The sequence below is a fragment of the Melozone crissalis genome, unplaced genomic scaffold (assembly GCF_028551555.1).
Source record: "Melozone crissalis strain CALT ecotype California unplaced genomic scaffold, PUWL_Pcris_2 ptg000023l_1, whole genome shotgun sequence".
NCBI lineage: Eukaryota > Metazoa > Chordata > Aves > Passeriformes > Passerellidae > Melozone > Melozone crissalis.
Genome location: NW_026535801.1, coordinates 37,802,320 through 37,821,560, shown reverse-complemented (window position 1 = coordinate 37,821,560; position 19,241 = coordinate 37,802,320). Strand labels below are relative to the sequence as shown.

Here is a 19,241-nt window from a genome sequence, read left to right as displayed (position 1 = left end):
AAATCCTAAATATTGAACTGGTAGCAGCCATGAATATTTATTACTGTACTGTATGTACATATAGCAATTACAGCAAGAGGAAAAAATATTTTTCTTTACAATTAATATTTGTAAACGTTTATGAAAGTACATAGAAATAAATAAGACAAACACATGGCCTAATTAAGATGAAAGGCATGACAACCCTTGTGATTTGTTCTGAAAAATAGAGACCATTAAAATAGTAAGACTTAATTATTTCTGCAAACATTGCAAATTATCTTTATCTACAAAAACCTTAATTTATGAGTTAAAATATCTATAAGCATTTTTTGACATTTGTACATTCCATGTCAAAAAATTATTGTTAATTTATTATTTATTATACTGTCTACTGTCGCATATTACCACTTATTAGTATTTATTGTTCAGAAATTCAGTGTTGTCTATTGTGTAATGGGAAAAGGAAAAGCATTTATATGTGGTTGTAATTTGTGTGTTCTTGGGCTAGTGATAAAAACGCAACTTCTGTAAGCTGATCATATAAAAATGTGTGTAATAACAAACAAAAGTAACTGGTCTGTTGAGATTACAGGCATTAACAGTGCTATTTGAGACACAGTTTACATTTGAAAGGTAGCTTGAAGCCAAATGCATGGACTTGGCTAATTGCTGGGTTGAAATCAAGGAGAACTGTGATGGAGGAACTCTGACCATGAGGTTTGATCTGGAGGCACTGGGAGCCTCCATCACCTTTGGGGCCCTTTGTTTCTCCAGGTGGATGTGTCTGTGGTCAGACCTCTTGCCTTTGCCTTGGCCTTTAAAGGGGCAACATAGGGCAGAATGGTTTGGATAAACCGTAGTGCAATCCAGAAATAAAGGCACAGGGTGGTTTGGGTTGGAAGGGACCTTAAACTCATCCCATTCCACCTTTCCCTATCCCAGGTTGCTCCAAGCCCTGTCCAACCTGGTCTTGGACACTTCCAGGGATCCAGGGGCAGCCACAGCTTCTCTGGGCATCCTGTGCCAGGGCCTCGCTGGTTCAATCAGTGCCACCTAATGAACAGTATTATTTTAGTGTTTATTTTAGCCTTTTCCCCTAAAAGGCTCATATTTGTAGCCATATCCAAATGTTGGTCTGCTTTATTGCAATACTGTTCCTGGAGGATGAAGAGTGCTCGTAGCTCTTTTCTGGGCTGCCAGATCTTCAATCATAAACTCATTTTGCTGTGGATGTAGTTGTTTTGCAGCAGAGAATTGTGGATTGGGATTTTATTTGTGGAGCAGGAGAGTCCCTGCTGCTGCAGGATTGTATCTTACAGCAATCCCCCTTTTCCAGGGACAGCTGGGTTACCTGTGCTGCCACACAAACAGTGGCCACGTTTATCCGTCCTTCATGCAGAGCTTCTGCCAGACTGAGGAGCATTCCACCACAAATCAGGTGCTGTTTTAAACTTGCTTTGTTCTGTAAGCCTGGCGGATCGGAGAGCTCAGCCTCCATATCCATAGATACATAAATATGCCCTGTGTGGTCTCCCAAGGGGAAGGCAAAATGTGTTTTTAGTTAAGTTGCATGGGAATTTAATTGAAAGATTTAGGGCAATGCCATAAAAGAATAAATCATGGCTGCGTGACACAAAGAAGATTTATAAAGCCAAATAAAAATACTTTAGCACCTTCACTATTATAATTTGCTTGATAGAAGTGGAAACCCGTATTAGTCATTTTGTCTGCTGGTAATTAAAAAAAAAAAAAAAAAAGGGCTTTTAGATTTTACTGATTTTCAGTTGTTTGGAGTGAAATAATGGGGAAGACAGTAGCAAAGGGCAGAGAATTCTGTGGACATGTCACATCTCTGAACCTGCAAGTGCACTCAGCTTCCTTCCCAGGAATATTTATTTGAGTTAAGCACATGCTTAACTAATTTCACACAAGCAGCTCCTCAGAAGGGCTGTGAACTGATTCAGATGAAGCACAAGCGTGGCTTTAGACTGCAGTTTATGTGGATGGTGGCCCTGAAATCTGGCCAGTCTCCAAGGCAGTGGGGCTACTGCACGTGGGATGGTCCTGCTCTGTGCAAGAAGGTCACTTGTCACACAGCAAAATGCTCAGGGCTATTTTGGAGAGGAGAGCTGGGGCAGAGCTTTAGGAATGTGACCTTCAGCACAGGTTTAGTGAGGATTCACTCACTGTATTTATTGGAGAGCACTGTATATATTAAATGCTGCAGTGTTGATAGGTCTCGATAAGGACACCATAATAGCAGTTGAATTGTAGGGGGTTTTGTGAGATGGTAAGTTAATGATGTAGCTGTTAATTTGAATTTAGCAGACGTTTTAAATATAGGTTTCTCTTACAGAGACAAAAGTTGCAATTTAAAGCTCTTTGGTGGTCTAAAAACAGCTTAATTCTCTAGTAGCATGGTAATAAGTACTAATCCAGCTTATGCAGTGATTGTAGTATGTCATGTTTGTGAAAGATTGCCTAACTCTGCTTTCTCTGGGTTTTATGTTAATTTTTTTAAATTAAACATAAAACCTTATAACATCTTTATGCTGAGATAAACTGTTCAATTTAACTTGTGCTCAAGCAGCAGCTGTCAGGAATTATCATGTTTTGAGCGTTCTTGCCATCACCTTGTGTCTCTACCTCCCGGATACACTCCATGGGATGATAAAGCTCACCTTGTTAGGATTTATTACTTAAATAATAACCCGAGGTAAAATGAGAGTTGATGTCACACGGAATGACAACTGACATATATTTATGTCGCACGTTCCATTATAATAAACTTTCCTTTCTTCCCCTTGTAATAGGTGTTAAATGGAAATACGCTCCAGCATATCCTCCAGTGCCCTGCGTGAGTCCATTAGCCACGAACTGGCTGCTCTGTGGGCATGTTCACGGGGACTCGTGCTGTCAGGTGTTATTTAAGCTTGTAAAGCCAGGGAAATTGGTTAGTGCTGGTAGTTAGCAGCTTCTCTGCCAGTAAAGAAGCAGCCACGAGAGCCTCTCGGAGTCGGGATAAATTCTGGAAGTGCTGCGAAGTAACGGAAGTGAATCGAGGAGGGTGTTGCCTAATTAGTGGTTTTATTTTAATTCTTTTCCTTGCTGTAAGAAGCACAGGCAATGTCATTTCAGGCTCTACATCTGAATTTGCTAGTTGTCACCACAGTTTTCTCTTGACACCGGTTTATTGTGCTGAGCTGGGCAGTGATAAGCGATCTGCTTGTTAGTTGAGTCTTATCACTTTCTATTTACAGTGGAGAAAATTTAGATCTACCTCTTGCAAGCTTTCCAAGTTTTCAGCCTTTTTTGCCATGCTAGAAGCCAGGCTCCATTGTGCTCTAATGATGCTATTGAATTCCTCCAGTTTGCCTAAGCCAAGACTGCAGACGCTATTTTTTTTTGCCTGTGGCTATAACCATCTTCTTTTTTTTCCCTTCCTAATTATCCCATTGTTGATCTGAGCAAGTTAAGATGTGTCAGAGCTACATCGTATTGTCCAAGTTTATTTCTTGGATCTGTTCTCATTGTGCTCTCCATTGTCCTTTTCTCTCCAGTCTGTGTGTCAACCTTGGCACCTCCACTGTCTGCACTTCCCATCCTTGTTCTGTGCTGGTTCCCCTGGTTTCAGCCCAATGTACTGTCTTTTCCCCCTTTCTTCATTCAAACTCAGCCAGGTTCATCAATACCATCCTGTATCAGTTCCGTTTCCTTCCCTAACTCATGGCAGAAAAGAATTTTTTAAAAAATCAGTAAAGGAAAAGATAAATTGTAATGCAATCCAGAAATGGAGTCCTAGAATGGTTTGGGTGGAAAGGACCTTAAAGCTCATCTTGTTCCATTCCCCTGCCATGGGCAGGGACTTTTTCCACTATCCCAGGTTGTTCCAAGCTCTGTCCAGCCTGGCCTTGGACACTTCCAGGGATCCAGGGCCAGCCACAGCTTCTCTGGGCACCCTGTGCCAGGGCCTGCCCACCCTCACAGGGAAGAATTTCTTCCTTTATATAATATGTACCTATCCTTTTTTAGTATGAAGCCATTCCCCCTTGCCCTGCCACTAGCCAAAATTTTTCCAAGCAACCATTTAATTTCATTTTTGCAGGTTTTGGGGTATGTTTTCTCCAGTTTGCATTTTTCTTTGTCACTCTGGTGCTGAGCAGGGATTTCACATTGCCCCCAGGAAGCTTTTCCTGCTCTGCTTTGAGCCTGGCACCCAGGTCATTATGAGGTCCAGAGGTCATTACTCACAGTGACAAATAAGTAATGGCTTACCTAAAACTATTTTTTCCTCCTAGTATGGCTTGTAATAAACCTGAGCTCATATCTTAATTGGCATTCTGTGTGACAGGCCCTTTAGAACCATCAAATATTTGATGAACAAGGCAATAACAGTCATCTCTTACTTTCCTAATCCTTTCAGATCAGCATTGACCCAGGTTGATGAAGATGGATACAGGATCTATGCCCTGGGAAGTGTTTGTTCTGTAGATACAGGTTATCTCAGAGGGGCGTAAGTTAGCAGAGATATGATATAATATATATGATCTAGATGGATGTCTGGGGAAGTTCATGAGTTTTGAGGTTGACAGCCAGAATCAGAAATTTATCACATTAGTGATGTCAGTTTGGCAGTAATCTTGAACACAAAATTCATGTAGAATTTTCAATAGAAAGAACGGGAATAATAGTAGGAAAAAAACTTAAAAAAATATTTTAGAAGAAGAAAACATTGCATAAATCAGTTCTGAATCTGAATTACTAAAATGGTGGATAGCAAAAAATACCTAATTCAGAAACAGGCTGTGTTTAAAAGTAGTTTATTAAACTTAATATTCTATATGCAGTAGATACCTGATCTCAACTCCTTCTGTTTTTAAAGTCCCCTGTGATAAGAAATACAGGACACAAATATCTGAGGATCTTCAGGTCTCTGCAAGTTCAGGATTCACTTTGCTTAGAAGCAGAGCTAGCCAGGTGCCAGGGGATGCTCACATGCTTTTGGTGAAATGCAGGGAAATCGGCCACTGGTTACAGTAGGGTCAGGATTTCAAATTACACATTTAAATACATTCATTTTCTGATAGCCTGGGAAGTTACACTAGGCTAAGATAGCAGCTTGTTAGTGGTGTTTGTGCCTGCTTTATCTAATTGAGGGATGTGTGCAGTGTTGTGGACTGTGGAATAGCAGGAGTGCAGTGGCAGGACTGGGGTGCAAGGGTAGAAACAACATTTCATTATAGAGGATACCTAATAAAAATGTGAAAATAAAACAGAAAAAGGGTGAGAAAAAAAAAAAAAGAAAGAAAAGCAGACCATACTAGATAAGTGCAGTGCATAAATCAAAAGGGTTTATGTCATAACATGAACATGTGCCATTCCTGCTCATATATTGAATTTCAGTAGTTGGTTGCATAAAGAAGTAAAGTGTAATGAAACTGGCAAGCAAAGTATTCCCTAGCCAGCCTTATCTTTGTTCCATTTGTCCTTCAGATACAGCTTTTCTTGCCTTTTTCAATAAAATCCATCCAGCTTTTTTTTTTTTTTTTATTATTATTTTGCATCTCTCTGTAACTGAGCTGGGAAGACCGATGAGATTCGGCGCTTTTCTAGTTGGGTTCTTAGCAGCTGCTTTTTAAGAGATCAAAACTTCGAGTGCTGCTACATGGTATTAAGGCTTAGCTATTGATGTGTCCCTATAGGGGTTATGTTTTTCTTGGGGGGGAGGGAGTGGGGAGCAGGGGAAGGGGTGACCCCTCCGAGCACGCTGGTTGGCAGTAAACACTGCTCTCCTTGTTTTGCAGGATCCTCTTTGCAAGCTCGGTGCTTAACCTGGCTGAACTCGCCGCCCTCCGCCCTGACCTTGGCAAATTGAAAAAGGTCCTCTACTTCCATGAGAACCAATTGGCATATCCTGTCCAGAAATGCCAGGAAAGGGATTTTCAGTATGGATACAACCAAATTCTTTCATGGTAGGTGTGGCTCGCACTGCTCCTCGTTATTTAAGGTGTCCTTCTGTCTGCAGCATTGTAACCCCTTAATTATTTTTCTATTTTTATTTTGCACTGATTTTTTTTTTATATTAATTATTTTGTAATAATGTTTTACAAGACTGTGTAGTGGCAGGAAATGGGGGATCAACCTCAAATGGAAAGAGAGTAGGTTTAGATGGGATATTGGGAAGAAACCCTTCCCTGTTGGGGCAGTGAGGCCCTGGCACAGGTTGCCCAGAGAAGCTGTGGCTGGCCCTGGATCCCTGGCAGTGTCCAAGGCCAGATTGGATGAGGCTTGGAGCAACCTGGGATAGAGGAAGATATCCCATGGCAGGGGGTGGCACTGGTTGAGCTTTTAGAGCCCTTCCAACCCAGGTTATTCTGTGATTCCATAAAGGATGACCCTGTACCAAACTGAGGTACCTGCAGAGTTCTGAGGAGAGCTTGATAAAATCAGTGTGGCTGAACCACTTTGCTCTAAAAATCATCTCAATTTACTGTATAAAGTCCACCAATGCTGCCATGCTGTACCCGTTGTTGGTGGGATTTCTGACCTGTGCCTTGGCTGAAAGTGGTGCTTTGTTTCATGGATGCTTCACAAAGCTGCAGCTACTCAGCTCGTGCTTGGCCATGGCTTTTACTGCATCCAGCTGAAATTATGGAGAGGGTTTTAGGGAAATAAACAGAAATTAAAATGTACTGCAGCACTTTTCCTCTGAAGAGAGGGCAGTAAACATACCAGATAAATCCTTATATTTCTTTCATCTAGTATTCAGAAATTGTGCAGTGCTAAAATACCCAGACGTTTTAAAGGCTGTGGTCCTTTATTGTTGCTAAAAACAAATGTATTTCTCGAATCTGAGTTAATGAAAGAAGTTAATAACAGCACCACTGAAAAGCTTTGTGGTTAGGCACTGTGCAATGGCAAAGTGAAATGGCAAAACTCACTTGTTTTCAGCTGAAATAAATTCATTTCCATGATCTTTCTCACCTCTCCTGGTGGAAGAATTATAAAGAATAGTGCTTGAGCATTTTAAGGTGCAAGTTAAGCATTTGCATCTTTATAATCTAAGGCAGTTATGTTGAAATTTCTCAATTAATGATCTGTGTATGCTCTGGCCATTCTGCAGCTGCCTCTGCCACAGTGTTTGCAACATGTTTCACTTACTGAGCTGTAAAGATGGGAAAGTGGAGTGAAAAATCTTTTGAAAACAGTAGCAGCCATTTTCAGATGTTCTAAGAAAAGGAAGTGTTTTCTGGCACTAGGAAAGGAGTATTTTTTTGTATATATATTTTGCTTTATTGTGGTAGTTATTTTTCATGCATCTGTTGTAAACTGACAAATGTTTATCCTTAAAATATTAATTTTAAATATCTTTTCTGATTCGATAAATAAAGATGATTTTGTAGATCATAGAATGGTTTGGGTTGGAAGGGACTCTCAAACCCACCTTATTCCACCCCCTGCCATGGGCAGGGACACTTTCCACTATCCCAGGTTTCTCCAAGCCCATCCAGCCTGGCTTTGGACACTTCCGGGGATGGGGGAAAAGATGCTCCATTCTGTCCTCTTCAGCCTCCGTTATCTTCTACGTGTACTTACATAACATTTGTCTCCCATTTCTGTTCTGCTGAAACCTCAATTTAACAGAAAATTGGAGCCGTGTCCTCTGTATTATTCTTCACACTCCAGTGGTCATCTGCAAAGAGATGCCATCTTTTCATCTTCCAAATATGTTAGAAATGGGGAAAATGTACCTTTCCACTTTTACACAGAGTGTAGAAAATTAGAGCACTTTGAACCTTCAGGTTGGGGCTTTGGATCATTAAAAAAAAAATCAGAATTCTGATGTTTCTAAGGAGTTAATCTTTCTAATTTGCCCCTGGTTTGCAGAGCCTGCAGGAAGGAGCTAGGGCAGATAGGAGTTCATGCATGAGAGAAGGTGAGATGATGTTGTTGGAGCCTTTGCTGTGTGTCAGAGAGCAGCAAAGAAATGTGTCAGGTCCCTGCCTCGTGTCATCTGTAAATCAGTGCAGAAAAGATGACTTCTGTTCAAAACCGGGGCTTCCAACGGGTTAAAAACCATAGGTGGGCAAGAGGGTAAAATGCCAGAAAGCATTTCAGCTCCTGCAGCCAGCTTGAAAAGGATTATTTCTCTCTAATGTTGGAGTTTCTTTGCTTTTCCTGCTGACTCCTGCTGCTTTGGTGAGCAGTGTCAGTTCTCTTTCTTGACCAGACAGCAGAAAGATGCAGAGAGGATGAATGACAGCCTCTCACCTCAAATATACTTTTCACCAGCCCTGTGACTTATGAACACATGTCCTCAATGTATCTTCTGACCTGTAGGTCTGTATTACAATATATAACATATTGAGAAAACCAACTGGCCATAAAGCATTTCTTACCTCAGTTACTGCTGTGTGTGTTGGTGTAGCTCAGGTTGTGGCAGCACTGCCAGAATAAACTTCCAGATCCTTCAGGTTTTTTATAGCTGCTTATTTTTTCCAGACCGACTCTTAAGAGTGGAGAAATAATACCTGCATTATCGTTGAACTCCATCTTAAAATTATTGATCTGGTTGATTTTAAATCACAGCAGTAGAAATAAAACATTACATTTATATGCCAATTCTTTTCAAACTTTTTTTGAGAGGGGTGGATATTGTATGCTTTTTACTTTTATATATAGAGGATATACTCTTAATCAGTATTACATTTGCATAGGTAAAATAACAATCCATTTCCTTAGTGTCCTGCTGCCTGACACACATGGTCAGTTGAAGGTAGGTTAACAAAGTTAAATTGTCCTTCAATAAAAAGTATTTCTGAGGAATTTTCATTTTCTTCCAACTTAAATTCTACAAAAGTCTACAATTCTACAAAAGATTACAGTGAGCCTTATCTGTTTATAATGGTTCTGAGAGATGATGATAGCAACACTATACTTACCATTTTATGAACAAAACTCCACAGCTAGAATAGATGTGCTCCTTTAGATTAATAATAGTAATTTATTATTAGTTAAAAAAGGTTAAACATGATTTTAAAGGGTGAATAGAGAGAAATTAAGACATTTCTGATTAAGGTACTTGTGATACTCCTAATTCATGTGAAAAGGCTGATTTTAATTAGCATCCCCTTACACCTTTTGCTTGTTTATGAGAACGTGTATCCTATTTCCTTTGCCTGTAGAATAATCCTGTTCCTTTTGTGCCAGCAATATGTTCATTAATCTTCACCACTTTTTACAGTTTGGTTGCTGATGTTGTGGTGTTCAACTCTGCCTTTAATATGGAATCCTTTCTTAAATCCATTGGAAAATTTATGAAGCTGATTCCTGACCACAGACCTAAGGATTTGGAAAAAATAATCAGACCGAAGTGCCAAGTTCTTTATTTTCCAGTCAGGTTTCCTGATGTGAGCAGGTCAGTACATTTTCCACGTCATAAATTGCCTCCAGCCTGTCAAAACTCTGTATTTATGGTGACGTTCTAACTAATCAGCTAAAGCATCGTTAATGAATGAGTTTGATAATATGCAAAACCCCCTAATTGATAAATGTATTTCAATAATCAGAGGCTATTGAGGCAGCCAAGCCTGTCCTCAGTGCCTGTCGTGCAAACTTGCAGCGTTCAGGATGAGTGTTTTCCCACTTGTTTCAGTGATTTCCCACTTGTTTCAGCGTTCCAGGAGTTCCAGCTCCTCAGTGATGAGTTTTGGGGTTTTTTTTGTTAGGGTTGGGATTAAATGTGTGAGATAGTATTTTTTGTTTGGATTTAGATGTTTTTTAGTTTTCATTTATATTACAGTGTTCTAAACTGTGAGTTTTATAGTATTTTATTTTAATAAATTAAAAATGGAGTTGTATTTTTTTTCTTTGTAAGATTCTTTAAGGACAAATTGTTTAATTAAGAAGCGACACCTAAATTATTTTTATTTTTAACTTAGTAATTAACTACTTGTGGATTTTTTTCTTTAATTATATAATATTGCTTACCTTTATGAAGAAAAAGGTGAAGAGGAATTAGTTTTTGTTTTAAAACTTATTTTGTTTTTATTATATGTAGGTATGTATATTTAAAATATATTGTATCATATAATATATTATATAATACTATTAAAATATAATATAATATAATATAATATAATATAATATAATATAATATAATATAATATAAGCATTATAATATATTACTGGCAGGGACAGTATTAATAATAATAATAATAAGTATTATTAGTATTAGTATTAGTACTGTAATATATTATCATATTTTAAAACTTTAAATTCTGAGTTTTTTACTATGTGATACTACACATTTTTATTTAAATTACACACTTATATTTTTAATTTTATTATTTAATTTTGGAAGTTTCTTTACATTTTTAGGTTAAAAGTAGTGTTTTCTTGGTGGCCAGTGTTTGTTAGCACAGCAAGTCTAAAATTCTCAGTAACCAGGTTCCAACACCTCGGCTCTGTGCATATTTGTGCAGGGGAGGTCAAGGAGGAGACAGAAATGCTGGAGAACAGTGGAAGTGCTAAGCCTGCAGCCAAGGAGCTGCTTCATCCCTCCCCTCCCTCTCTGAGTGTGTTTCCAGTGGGCAGCAGCGTTCCCGTGGCAGGGAGCAGCCCTGCAGATGTTGGCATTTGCTGCAGCAGGGGCTGCTCCTCGCTCCTGCTCGGTTACTCTGAAGGACGATTTTTATTGCCCTCCTTCAGAGCCCGCCTTGAAATTAGCACTGGGTTATGTGGCTCCAAGGGAACATTCACAGGATCCCTCTCACTTTTGATTAAACCTGGCACAATTGTTTTTCCTGTTATAAGGGACTCTCCTCCCACCTAACAGGAACTTTGCTTCAGTGGGACCAGCACTAAATAGAGTGTGATTCTGCAATTTGATTATGCTCTTAAACCCCGCACCATGCTGGGTAGGTTTTTTTGCTGAAATAAGGATGGGAAGCACTGCAATGACTTTGCAAGAGCCCGCCTTTTGATCTGATAATAAGTTCTGGCTACACTTGATATCTTTGTCCCTGACCAGCCTGTACTTAGAGTTATTTCAAAGGCTAAATATACATGTGTGGTAGTTTGAAGTAGAGAAATTTTTAGTGCAGGAGCTGAGGTCGTGCACTTGCTGATCTACTCAAACTGCAAGGTTTGAGTTTTAGTGTCTTGGAAAACTTTGTATTCTAAAATACTGATGCAAATCAATGTCTAAAGTTAAATCTTTAAACATCTGTTTTTGACAAGTGGGTTAAACTGCTCCAGTGTTTCTTAGGGACTCGGCTGCCTGGATGGCAGCATAGTTCAGTACCTGTATATCTCTGAGGATCTGCTATTCCCTCTTAGAGTCCAGAGCTTTTGAGCACAGGGAATGCTGTGGGTGCTCAGCATATTTGATGTGGAGCCAGTTCCAGAGGCTCTGGGGGTTTCGGCATTCCTTAGGAATCATGTGGCCCAGACCTAGTTTTGGAGATGAAGTTATGATAACCCCGTCTCGTGTATTACATCAGCACTTCTGGACTTGTCAGCCCTGGCAGATGGGGTCAGACAAGATCTGACAAATTGGGCTGAAGTCATCATGCACACAGCGCTCGTTTGTCCAGAGCAGGAGGTGATTAGGTGGGTAAAACCATGAGCCTAAACTGGTACAGCAGGAAGATCTCACACCTCTCTGTGTGCTCCTTTAGAGTCCTGCTCTCATGTTTTAAATCCCATCTCACTAGGCAGGACACCTTTCCCTTTTTATTGTGGTCACTGCACTTGGGATTATATCAGAAATCTATTTTCAGCAGTGATGATTCAAGATTGAGATGTACATAAACAACTATGTGACAGTAAAACTTTCAGAGCAGACTGATTAGAAACAAATATTAATGTCAACTCTATACTATATATTTTATTCAACAGCTAATTTAGATATAAGATCTGAGGTGTTTATAGTCCGATATCAAGACAACAGGAAAAAACTGCCTGACTCTGAAGTTCTTTGGATTTTGACCTTCAGCTGCAGCCAAAATTTTCTTTTTCTTTACATATTTTGCATAAAGTTGAATGCACCTGTGGCAATTCAAAGCTGGTTTTGTAAATTTGGATTGTATGAGTATAGTGACTGAATGCAGATTGAGGAGAAAAAGGTTAAGAAAAATTGTGGCCAAGCTAAAATTTATAAAGCAAGCTCTTAGCCCAGAGTGTTTTTCAAGTTATTTTCAAATGGTAATTTGCTTTATCCAAACCAAACTCATACAGTGTAAGTAAGTGATTATTTGCATGACTGACAATCATTTCAGTGCCTGCAGTCTTTTTAAAATGCATAATTTTGCTGAGATGTTGGGAAAATATTTAAAAATTCTGAAGGCAAAATAACCAGGGTGGGTTTTTTATGTTTTTATTTTGACCTCTTTAATTTTGCGTGTGAATGTCTCAGTGTGTGTTCTTGTCTGAAACATAATCTACCTTTGGATTGGGGAGAGAGAGGTGATCTGAGAAATCATCCTCACTTGTGTGATGGGGAGCTTTTTAAGATTATTTTAGATTAATATTGCAGTTGTAGGGCAAAATAAAATACATCTGAGCCTTGATCAAAACCAGTGTAATGAAGGATCATGTCACAGGAGTTAATCCTGTGAAATATCTACCTTTTAATGTAATTACTGTAGGTGATGGCCACAAACAGCACAAGCAGCATAGTAAATGATCACTTAAGAGGGGAGGTATAATGATGAAAGATATCCTAGGAAACATTTGTGGATACTCTGAGAGGCACCACTATAATTTGTAGTGTGTATTCAAATATTTCAAATGGGCCTCTAATGGGCTTTTCTACTTCTGAGGGGAAGTTGTTGGTGCTTTTTTATAAAGAATCTTTTTTAAATAAATGTTTGTCATTAGGACTCATGTTGGTGCTCCCAGAGCAAACCCAGCAGACTGTGGTCCTTATCTGACAATGAGAAAAGATGAAAGGATTTGAGGATTTGACAGAATAAGATATTTACTGACCTAATCCTCCTGTTTTCTGGTTCTGATAATGACTGGCTTCCATATTCTATCCTGTTGTGCCAAGGCTGCTCTGTGTATACCTACCCATATGATTTCTGCCTTGAATTCTGCTCTTTGTCCATTCTGGTGAAGTATATGATGTGGGAATAAATATCAGAGTATTTCTAAGCTTCAAGACAAAAACCCCCTCTGAGTTCAGGCTGCCCCTGCACAGTGCATTGGTATTGCAAGGGATGGAGAGCAGTGGCTGAGTATCAGACTGGGGGTTTATAGCACAGAGTTAAATACATTGTAATTCACACTTACCTGGCCATTGACTTCATTTTAGTGTCTTTTCTATTGTAACATAAATAAAATCCTTTTTTTTTTTCACTTTATGATCAATGGAGTCTATTTTGATATAATCTTCTTCCATTTTTGCACTTTAAAATAATGGTCAGGGAAGAAATTCCCTTTTGACTGATGTTATCTTCTCTACATGCCAGCAGAGCCCTCTGGAAACTTCTGCAAGATCTTTGTTGGTATTTGGATATCCACTGGACCATTATCCTGGTCTAGTAGAAGGTGTCTCTGCCTTTGGCAGATCTAGATGATCTTTAAGCTCCCATCCAGCACAAACCATTCCATGATTCTATGATTTTATAGGAATTCTCTCATCCCATCTGTGCCCACATTGTCTGTCAGTGGTAGTTTGCAAAGCAGGGTCAGATTAGGTACTCCTTGGAATTCATTCCAATGAAAATTTCAATTTAGATTTTGGTTATTATTACTATTCCTCTGATTGTAGTATATCTTTATTGTTACCACACTGTGGTAGGAAGGGAAGATGTTTTTATAAGCAAGAATGAAGTAAGGTTCCTGAGAGCTCAAAATTCGCATTGGACCGAGGTGGAATAATATAAAAGAAACATGATAGTATGAGGATTACAGCAGAAAATAAAAACTGCTTTTTTTTAAAGTGGAACTTGTTAGTGAGTATCTTGTACTATTTGCATTGCTCATTTTGAAGAAGAAGAAAGATTTTAGACTTGTTTCTTCATTTACTTTTATAACTTAGTACAGTTAACAGGACATTCTCAACCATTTGGGCTTACATTTTTTTAGTTATAGTGTGAGAGAGGCAGAATTTGCCAATTCAGAGAGTATTTTAGGGCCAGTCAAGGGAGTTCCTGAGTAAAGCAGAAGTTTTTAAAAGACACTGGCAGTATCTCTTGTGCTGAAACGTGTGTGGAGGAGCCTGTTTTGGGGAAGTAAAAGAAATTAAATAAATTAATTACATCACTTGGATCAGGTTTGCAGGGCTGAACTTAACTGGGAAAATGCAGATGTCAATGAGCAAGGAGAGACTTGAATTCACAGGAGCCCAGAGCTATGGATGGGCACTTGGGACGTGTCTGTATTGGAGCGAAAGCTGCTCAGCAGTGGTACCCATGTGAGCTGTAGTGAGCTGTCTTGCATGTGGGAAGCCATAGATAGCTTAGGAGAGCAGTTTTTGGCTAATTAACCTTCCAGTGAAATAGTTTGTATTAGCTTGGGTGGAGTGCTAACGACAGTGACTGTGGTACTGGGGGTACCTCCTGCCTTTGGTGGTGGCTCGGGCATCTCCATGGTGCTCTGTGCCCTCTCCAATGGCACAGCCTCGCTGCCACCACGGTTTATGGGTCATTAGCATAATTAGAAAGTGCCAATAGACTGCTCCTACCTTGGGGCTTGCTGTTGAAGAGCTGGGGGATGGAAATTGCTCCCCAGAATGTCTTTGCTCCTCACCTGCCGCAAGCGGGGTTTGAGGATGGGTGTTGGCACACTGAGTTACACAATGAGCATGAGGGATGCTACCAGGATCTGGGACACAGCCCCTGTTGGGAGGAATGTGCAGTGTGGCTCAAAAGGGGAAAAAAATGGAATTTTTCCATTGTGGAGCTGTTGGCAGTGGAGTGGTTCCTCCTGCCCCTCTGGGATTAGTGCTAGCTCAGGTAACTGCACTTGCAGTGAGAGTTTATGTGGTTCAGTGAACGACACTTTAATTTCCAGGGGTGTTTTCTCACATGGTGCTTCCTCCACACACTCATCCTGTGCTGTCCTGGGTGATGCAGGAATTTCCATTCTCCCTGTGGATCATGGAAGAGCTGTTACCCCAGCCTTGTCTTCCAGGCAGAACATGCCAGTTTTATCCCCAAAATATTTATCCCCAGGCCACTCCAGCAGCCTCAGAATGAGAGTGCTCTCCTAGAGAAGGGCCTGGCTGAAGAGTCTGCTGGGATGTATTCATTTTGCAAAACTTGCTAAAAAGTAATTTCTTTTTTATCTATTCAGGGACAAAAATAGTTTTACTGACTCTCTTTTATCTGTCATATAGGTATTCCTCTAAATGCTATCATAATAACCATTTAGGCTCACAATAGCTCACAAGGATACTTAAGCATAATTCTCTGTGCAACCCACTTTTTTATTATATTGGGTACTGCTCATGTTGCATACAACACATTCCCATAAAATTTGCTTTTTGTATTTACAGAGAAATTTCTCTGGAGAGTTAAGGTCTTGTAAAACATTCTTGTTCTACAGCGTGAACGAATTATCATACTCTGGGGAGTTAAAAGTGAAGTGTACTGAAGAAAAGAATTTTTTCATTAAAATGCAGTTTATATTGATAAAACAGATTACTAGCATTTGATGAAATGTGAAACTTGGATCTACCCATATCACTAAATCACCAGTAGGTTTATTTTGGCAAGAAGAATAGTATGTAATGTATATCAGGACCAATCATTATACAGTACCTGTTAGTTTTGTATTAGATTAAATTGTCTTTCACTAAAGTACTTGGAAAAAGCCCTACTATATCTGTATCTTGAAGTAGCAGAATGTGGTAACCAAGAATATTAGAAAATAAAAGCTGTCGTGTTATCAGTTTTGGCACAGTCATTTATCAATCAGTATTTTAAACATTGACAAGTGGTAATTTAATAGGGAATGACCCTGTTGGCAGGAAGTTCTAATGACAGATGATGCAAACTCATTTATCACTATGGGGCTGTGCTGGCTTCTTACCTTTCTCAGTATCACAGCTCATATTTTCCAAGTCTGGGATGTGAGAAGCCACAAAGGGCAAAACCTGTGGCACTGAGCCTATAACCACTCCCATCTAATCTGATTAACCCCTTAGCTGCAAATTTCTCTGATGTAGAGCTGGTGAGAGCTACAAGTTCTCATACTGATGTAAATACCATTTGCTTTTTAAGGAGGATTTTCCACAATACTTTCCCATAGGCAGTTTTTCAGAAATATTCAAGTTGTGTCACTTTGAATGCACAGTTGAGACGTGCTGGTGCTTGGCTTTCAAAAAACAAACCACATCCTAATAATTAATAGCACATTTCATTAGCAGGCATTAAAAATATTGCATGCAATGCCCTATACAATGGGCAGCTATTATTATTATTATCATTACTACTTGAGGAGGAAATGGATGCATTCAGAGGTTTAATTGATTCGTGCATATTCATGTGGGAAGTCAGTGGTAGAGTCACGACTGGACTGGATTATTATGCACTTCCATGCATAATAATTTCTCTGCAACTTGGGAAGAGAATAGCCTACCTTGCTGTAATAAATGTGGGCATTTGGAGTTGAAGGATGTCATGGGAGAAGGGTTGAAAATGACACCTTCATCACCAACTGGTGTGGATGGTGCTCCTCAGTCTTCTGGGATTCCATCTGGAATACACTCATGCAGCTGTACTTACTCTAAATTTAAAAAAAAAAAATTGCTTTAGTTTCCACATTAGTAGAAGTTTTAATCAATTTAATATAAATATATGTTACCTTTTTCAAAGCATCATAAACACAAGTCCCTGTGGGGGCTTTCCTCACCTTCCTACCTCAATTCTCTGTTTTTTCTTCTCCTTTCAGAGTCTTTCTCCTGAGTGCTGGGGTTAAGTTAAACATCATTCCCATTCAGGATGATTGAGACATGAAATATTTTCAGTGTTTGCATCAAATTGTTGTCATAACAATCAGTGAAATTTAAATTTGATTGGTTAAAATTGTCACAGCAGACTTAAAATAAAACTGTGGGTTTGCTTGTTTGTTTTTTTTTTTTTTTCCTGTTATTCAAAGTGGAAAAAAGCTGTTGCTTAATGGTAGAATCCTGCAAAGTACTAAGTACCCTCATTTTACCTGCAGTCAGGGGGAACTGAGGGCTTTTGGTGGGAATACAATGTTAACAGGGGTAGAAAAAGGAAAAAGGTAGCACAAAACTAATTCTGGATATTGAGTGGTCTGGCTGTGTCCAGGTCCCTTTCAATCCATAGGAACTTAAATCATTTGCATGTGTGAAAGATGGTTTTTATACACAAGGCTGTCCCTGCTGGATTTTGCATTTCAAAATGCTGCCCTTCAACGTTTGAACAATTTCATATTTTTTTATTATGAAATTCATGAATATTGCATGGAAGTGAAGGTGGATTTTTTTTTTCCTTTAAAAGGATTTCATGCTTACAGGATTGTAACAGAGAGGTAGGCAGTCATGTTGGGCATCTTATTTTCTTAGTTGCTACATGAGGCAATAACAGAACCTTATTGTTTAAATATGCTGGGAACTTGCAATATCATATAAAAGAAAACAGGTAATGTGCTAAAAATTTTGCAGAAAATGTAAAGAATAGGAAGGGAGATGTGAGTTTTTAAAGATTCTTCACTAAGAATATAAAATGTCAGAAATCAGTTCTGGAAGGATGAAAGAACCTCTATTCCCAGTTGTAGGGGAATGGCAGTACCTTTAGAAAAAGCCACATTTCATCTTGAATGCAGCATTAATTTGGGGAGAAAAAAGCTAAACCAACCAAAACCCAAACAAACAGCACCTTCTAAAAGTGTGGTGGAATAGATTGCCTTGCAGATTGTTATTAAATGTGGGACTGAAACTTTATGTGTGTTGGATCTGCTTCAAGCACTGTTGTGTGCAAGATTGCAGACAACCCATTCCCCTTACAGTCAGAGGTACTGTCAGATGGAAGTGTCAGTGGGGAAGATATGAAGATGTTCTATAGAAATTATAGAGAATAAGAGAACAAAATTGCAGGATGGAATCCATAAAACCACATATTGGAGAGGAAACTTGGAGCATAGCTCTCCAGTCCTATGGAGATGACCTTTATGTAATGTGTAAGAACAACTTAATGCAGATGTTTTATTTATACCAAACCAAATGGGATGAAGTTAAATGATTTTTAATTTTGCCAAACCACAGATAATTTCTTTGTTGCTCAAGGAGTGTTTTAATCTAGTTAGGTTTTTTCTGTGTTTTTTGGTTTGGTTTTTTTTTTTTTTTTTTTTTGGTTTGTTTTTTTTTTTTGCATTTGCAAATACTTAATATTTTATATTTTGGACATTCCCCCTGCTCAGTTGTGACTCCCTGATGAAATAATCCTCCTCTTCTTCCCTTTAAATAATTCAGATAGCATACATTTAAAAATATGAAAATCCCAACGTAAATGTGCCAGAAGTGCTTTTAAGGTAGGAGGCTGTTCTGCTTTACTATGGAAAAGATGCATCTCTAAATGGTAATGAGGCTTCATCAGTTCTGGGCTTACAAACACCAAGTCATAGGGATGCTTTGTGGAAGGACTGGGAGATCCAAGTCTTGTTTTCCCAGCCTCTTATCTTAGAATGGTTTGGATTGGAAGGAGCCTGAAAGATCATCTTGGTCTACTCCTGCCATGGGCAAGGACACGTTCCATTATCCCAGGGTGCTCCAAGCCCTGTCCAGCCTGGCCTTGGACACCTCCAGGGATCCAGGGGCAGCCACAGCTGCTCTGGGCAGCCTGTGCCATGGCCTCACCTCCTCACAGGGAACAACTCCTTCCCAATATCCCACCTATCCCTGCCCTCTGGCAGTGGGAAGCCATTCTCCCTGTCCTATCACTCCATACCCTTGTCCAAACTCTCTTGGAGCCCCTTTAAGCACTTTAAGGAACTCTGAATTCTCCCTGGAGCCATCCCTTCCCAAGGCTGAACACTCCCAGCTTTTTCAGTCTGTCCATAGCAGAGGGGCTCCAGCCCTTGAAGCATCTTCGTGGCTTCCTTTAGGCTTGTGCCACCAGCTCCAGGTTTTCGTCAAGTCTGCAGGAAAAAAAGCTCTTGGAATTATATTACCTGTTTTTAGTAGTGGGACATTTTTCGTTGAGACATACTTACCTGCTGCAGAGTGGTTTTGGTACAAAACAAGGTACCATTATGTTCAGTTCATTGTTTTCAAACAAAGTTAC

The 19,241-nt window shown here is 39.4% G+C and overlaps 1 protein-coding gene across 6 annotated transcripts in view; it reads left to right on the top strand.

Annotated features, from left to right (window-relative positions):
• Positions 1–19,241, top strand: part of GTDC1 (glycosyltransferase like domain containing 1) — a 151,836-nt gene that overhangs the window by 56,420 nt on the left and 76,175 nt on the right. For 5 of the 6 annotated variants that reach the window (XM_054278550.1, XM_054278549.1, XM_054278552.1 and 2 more), the window contains exons 3-4: positions 5,787–5,954; positions 9,227–9,400. The exons of the other annotated variant lie outside the window; for it this stretch is intronic. In XM_054278550.1, coding sequence (XP_054134525.1) covers positions 5,787–5,954; positions 9,227–9,400 — 342 coding nt within the window. The remainder of the gene's footprint in view (positions 1–5,786; positions 5,955–9,226; positions 9,401–19,241) is intronic. 6 annotated transcript variants of the gene reach the window in all.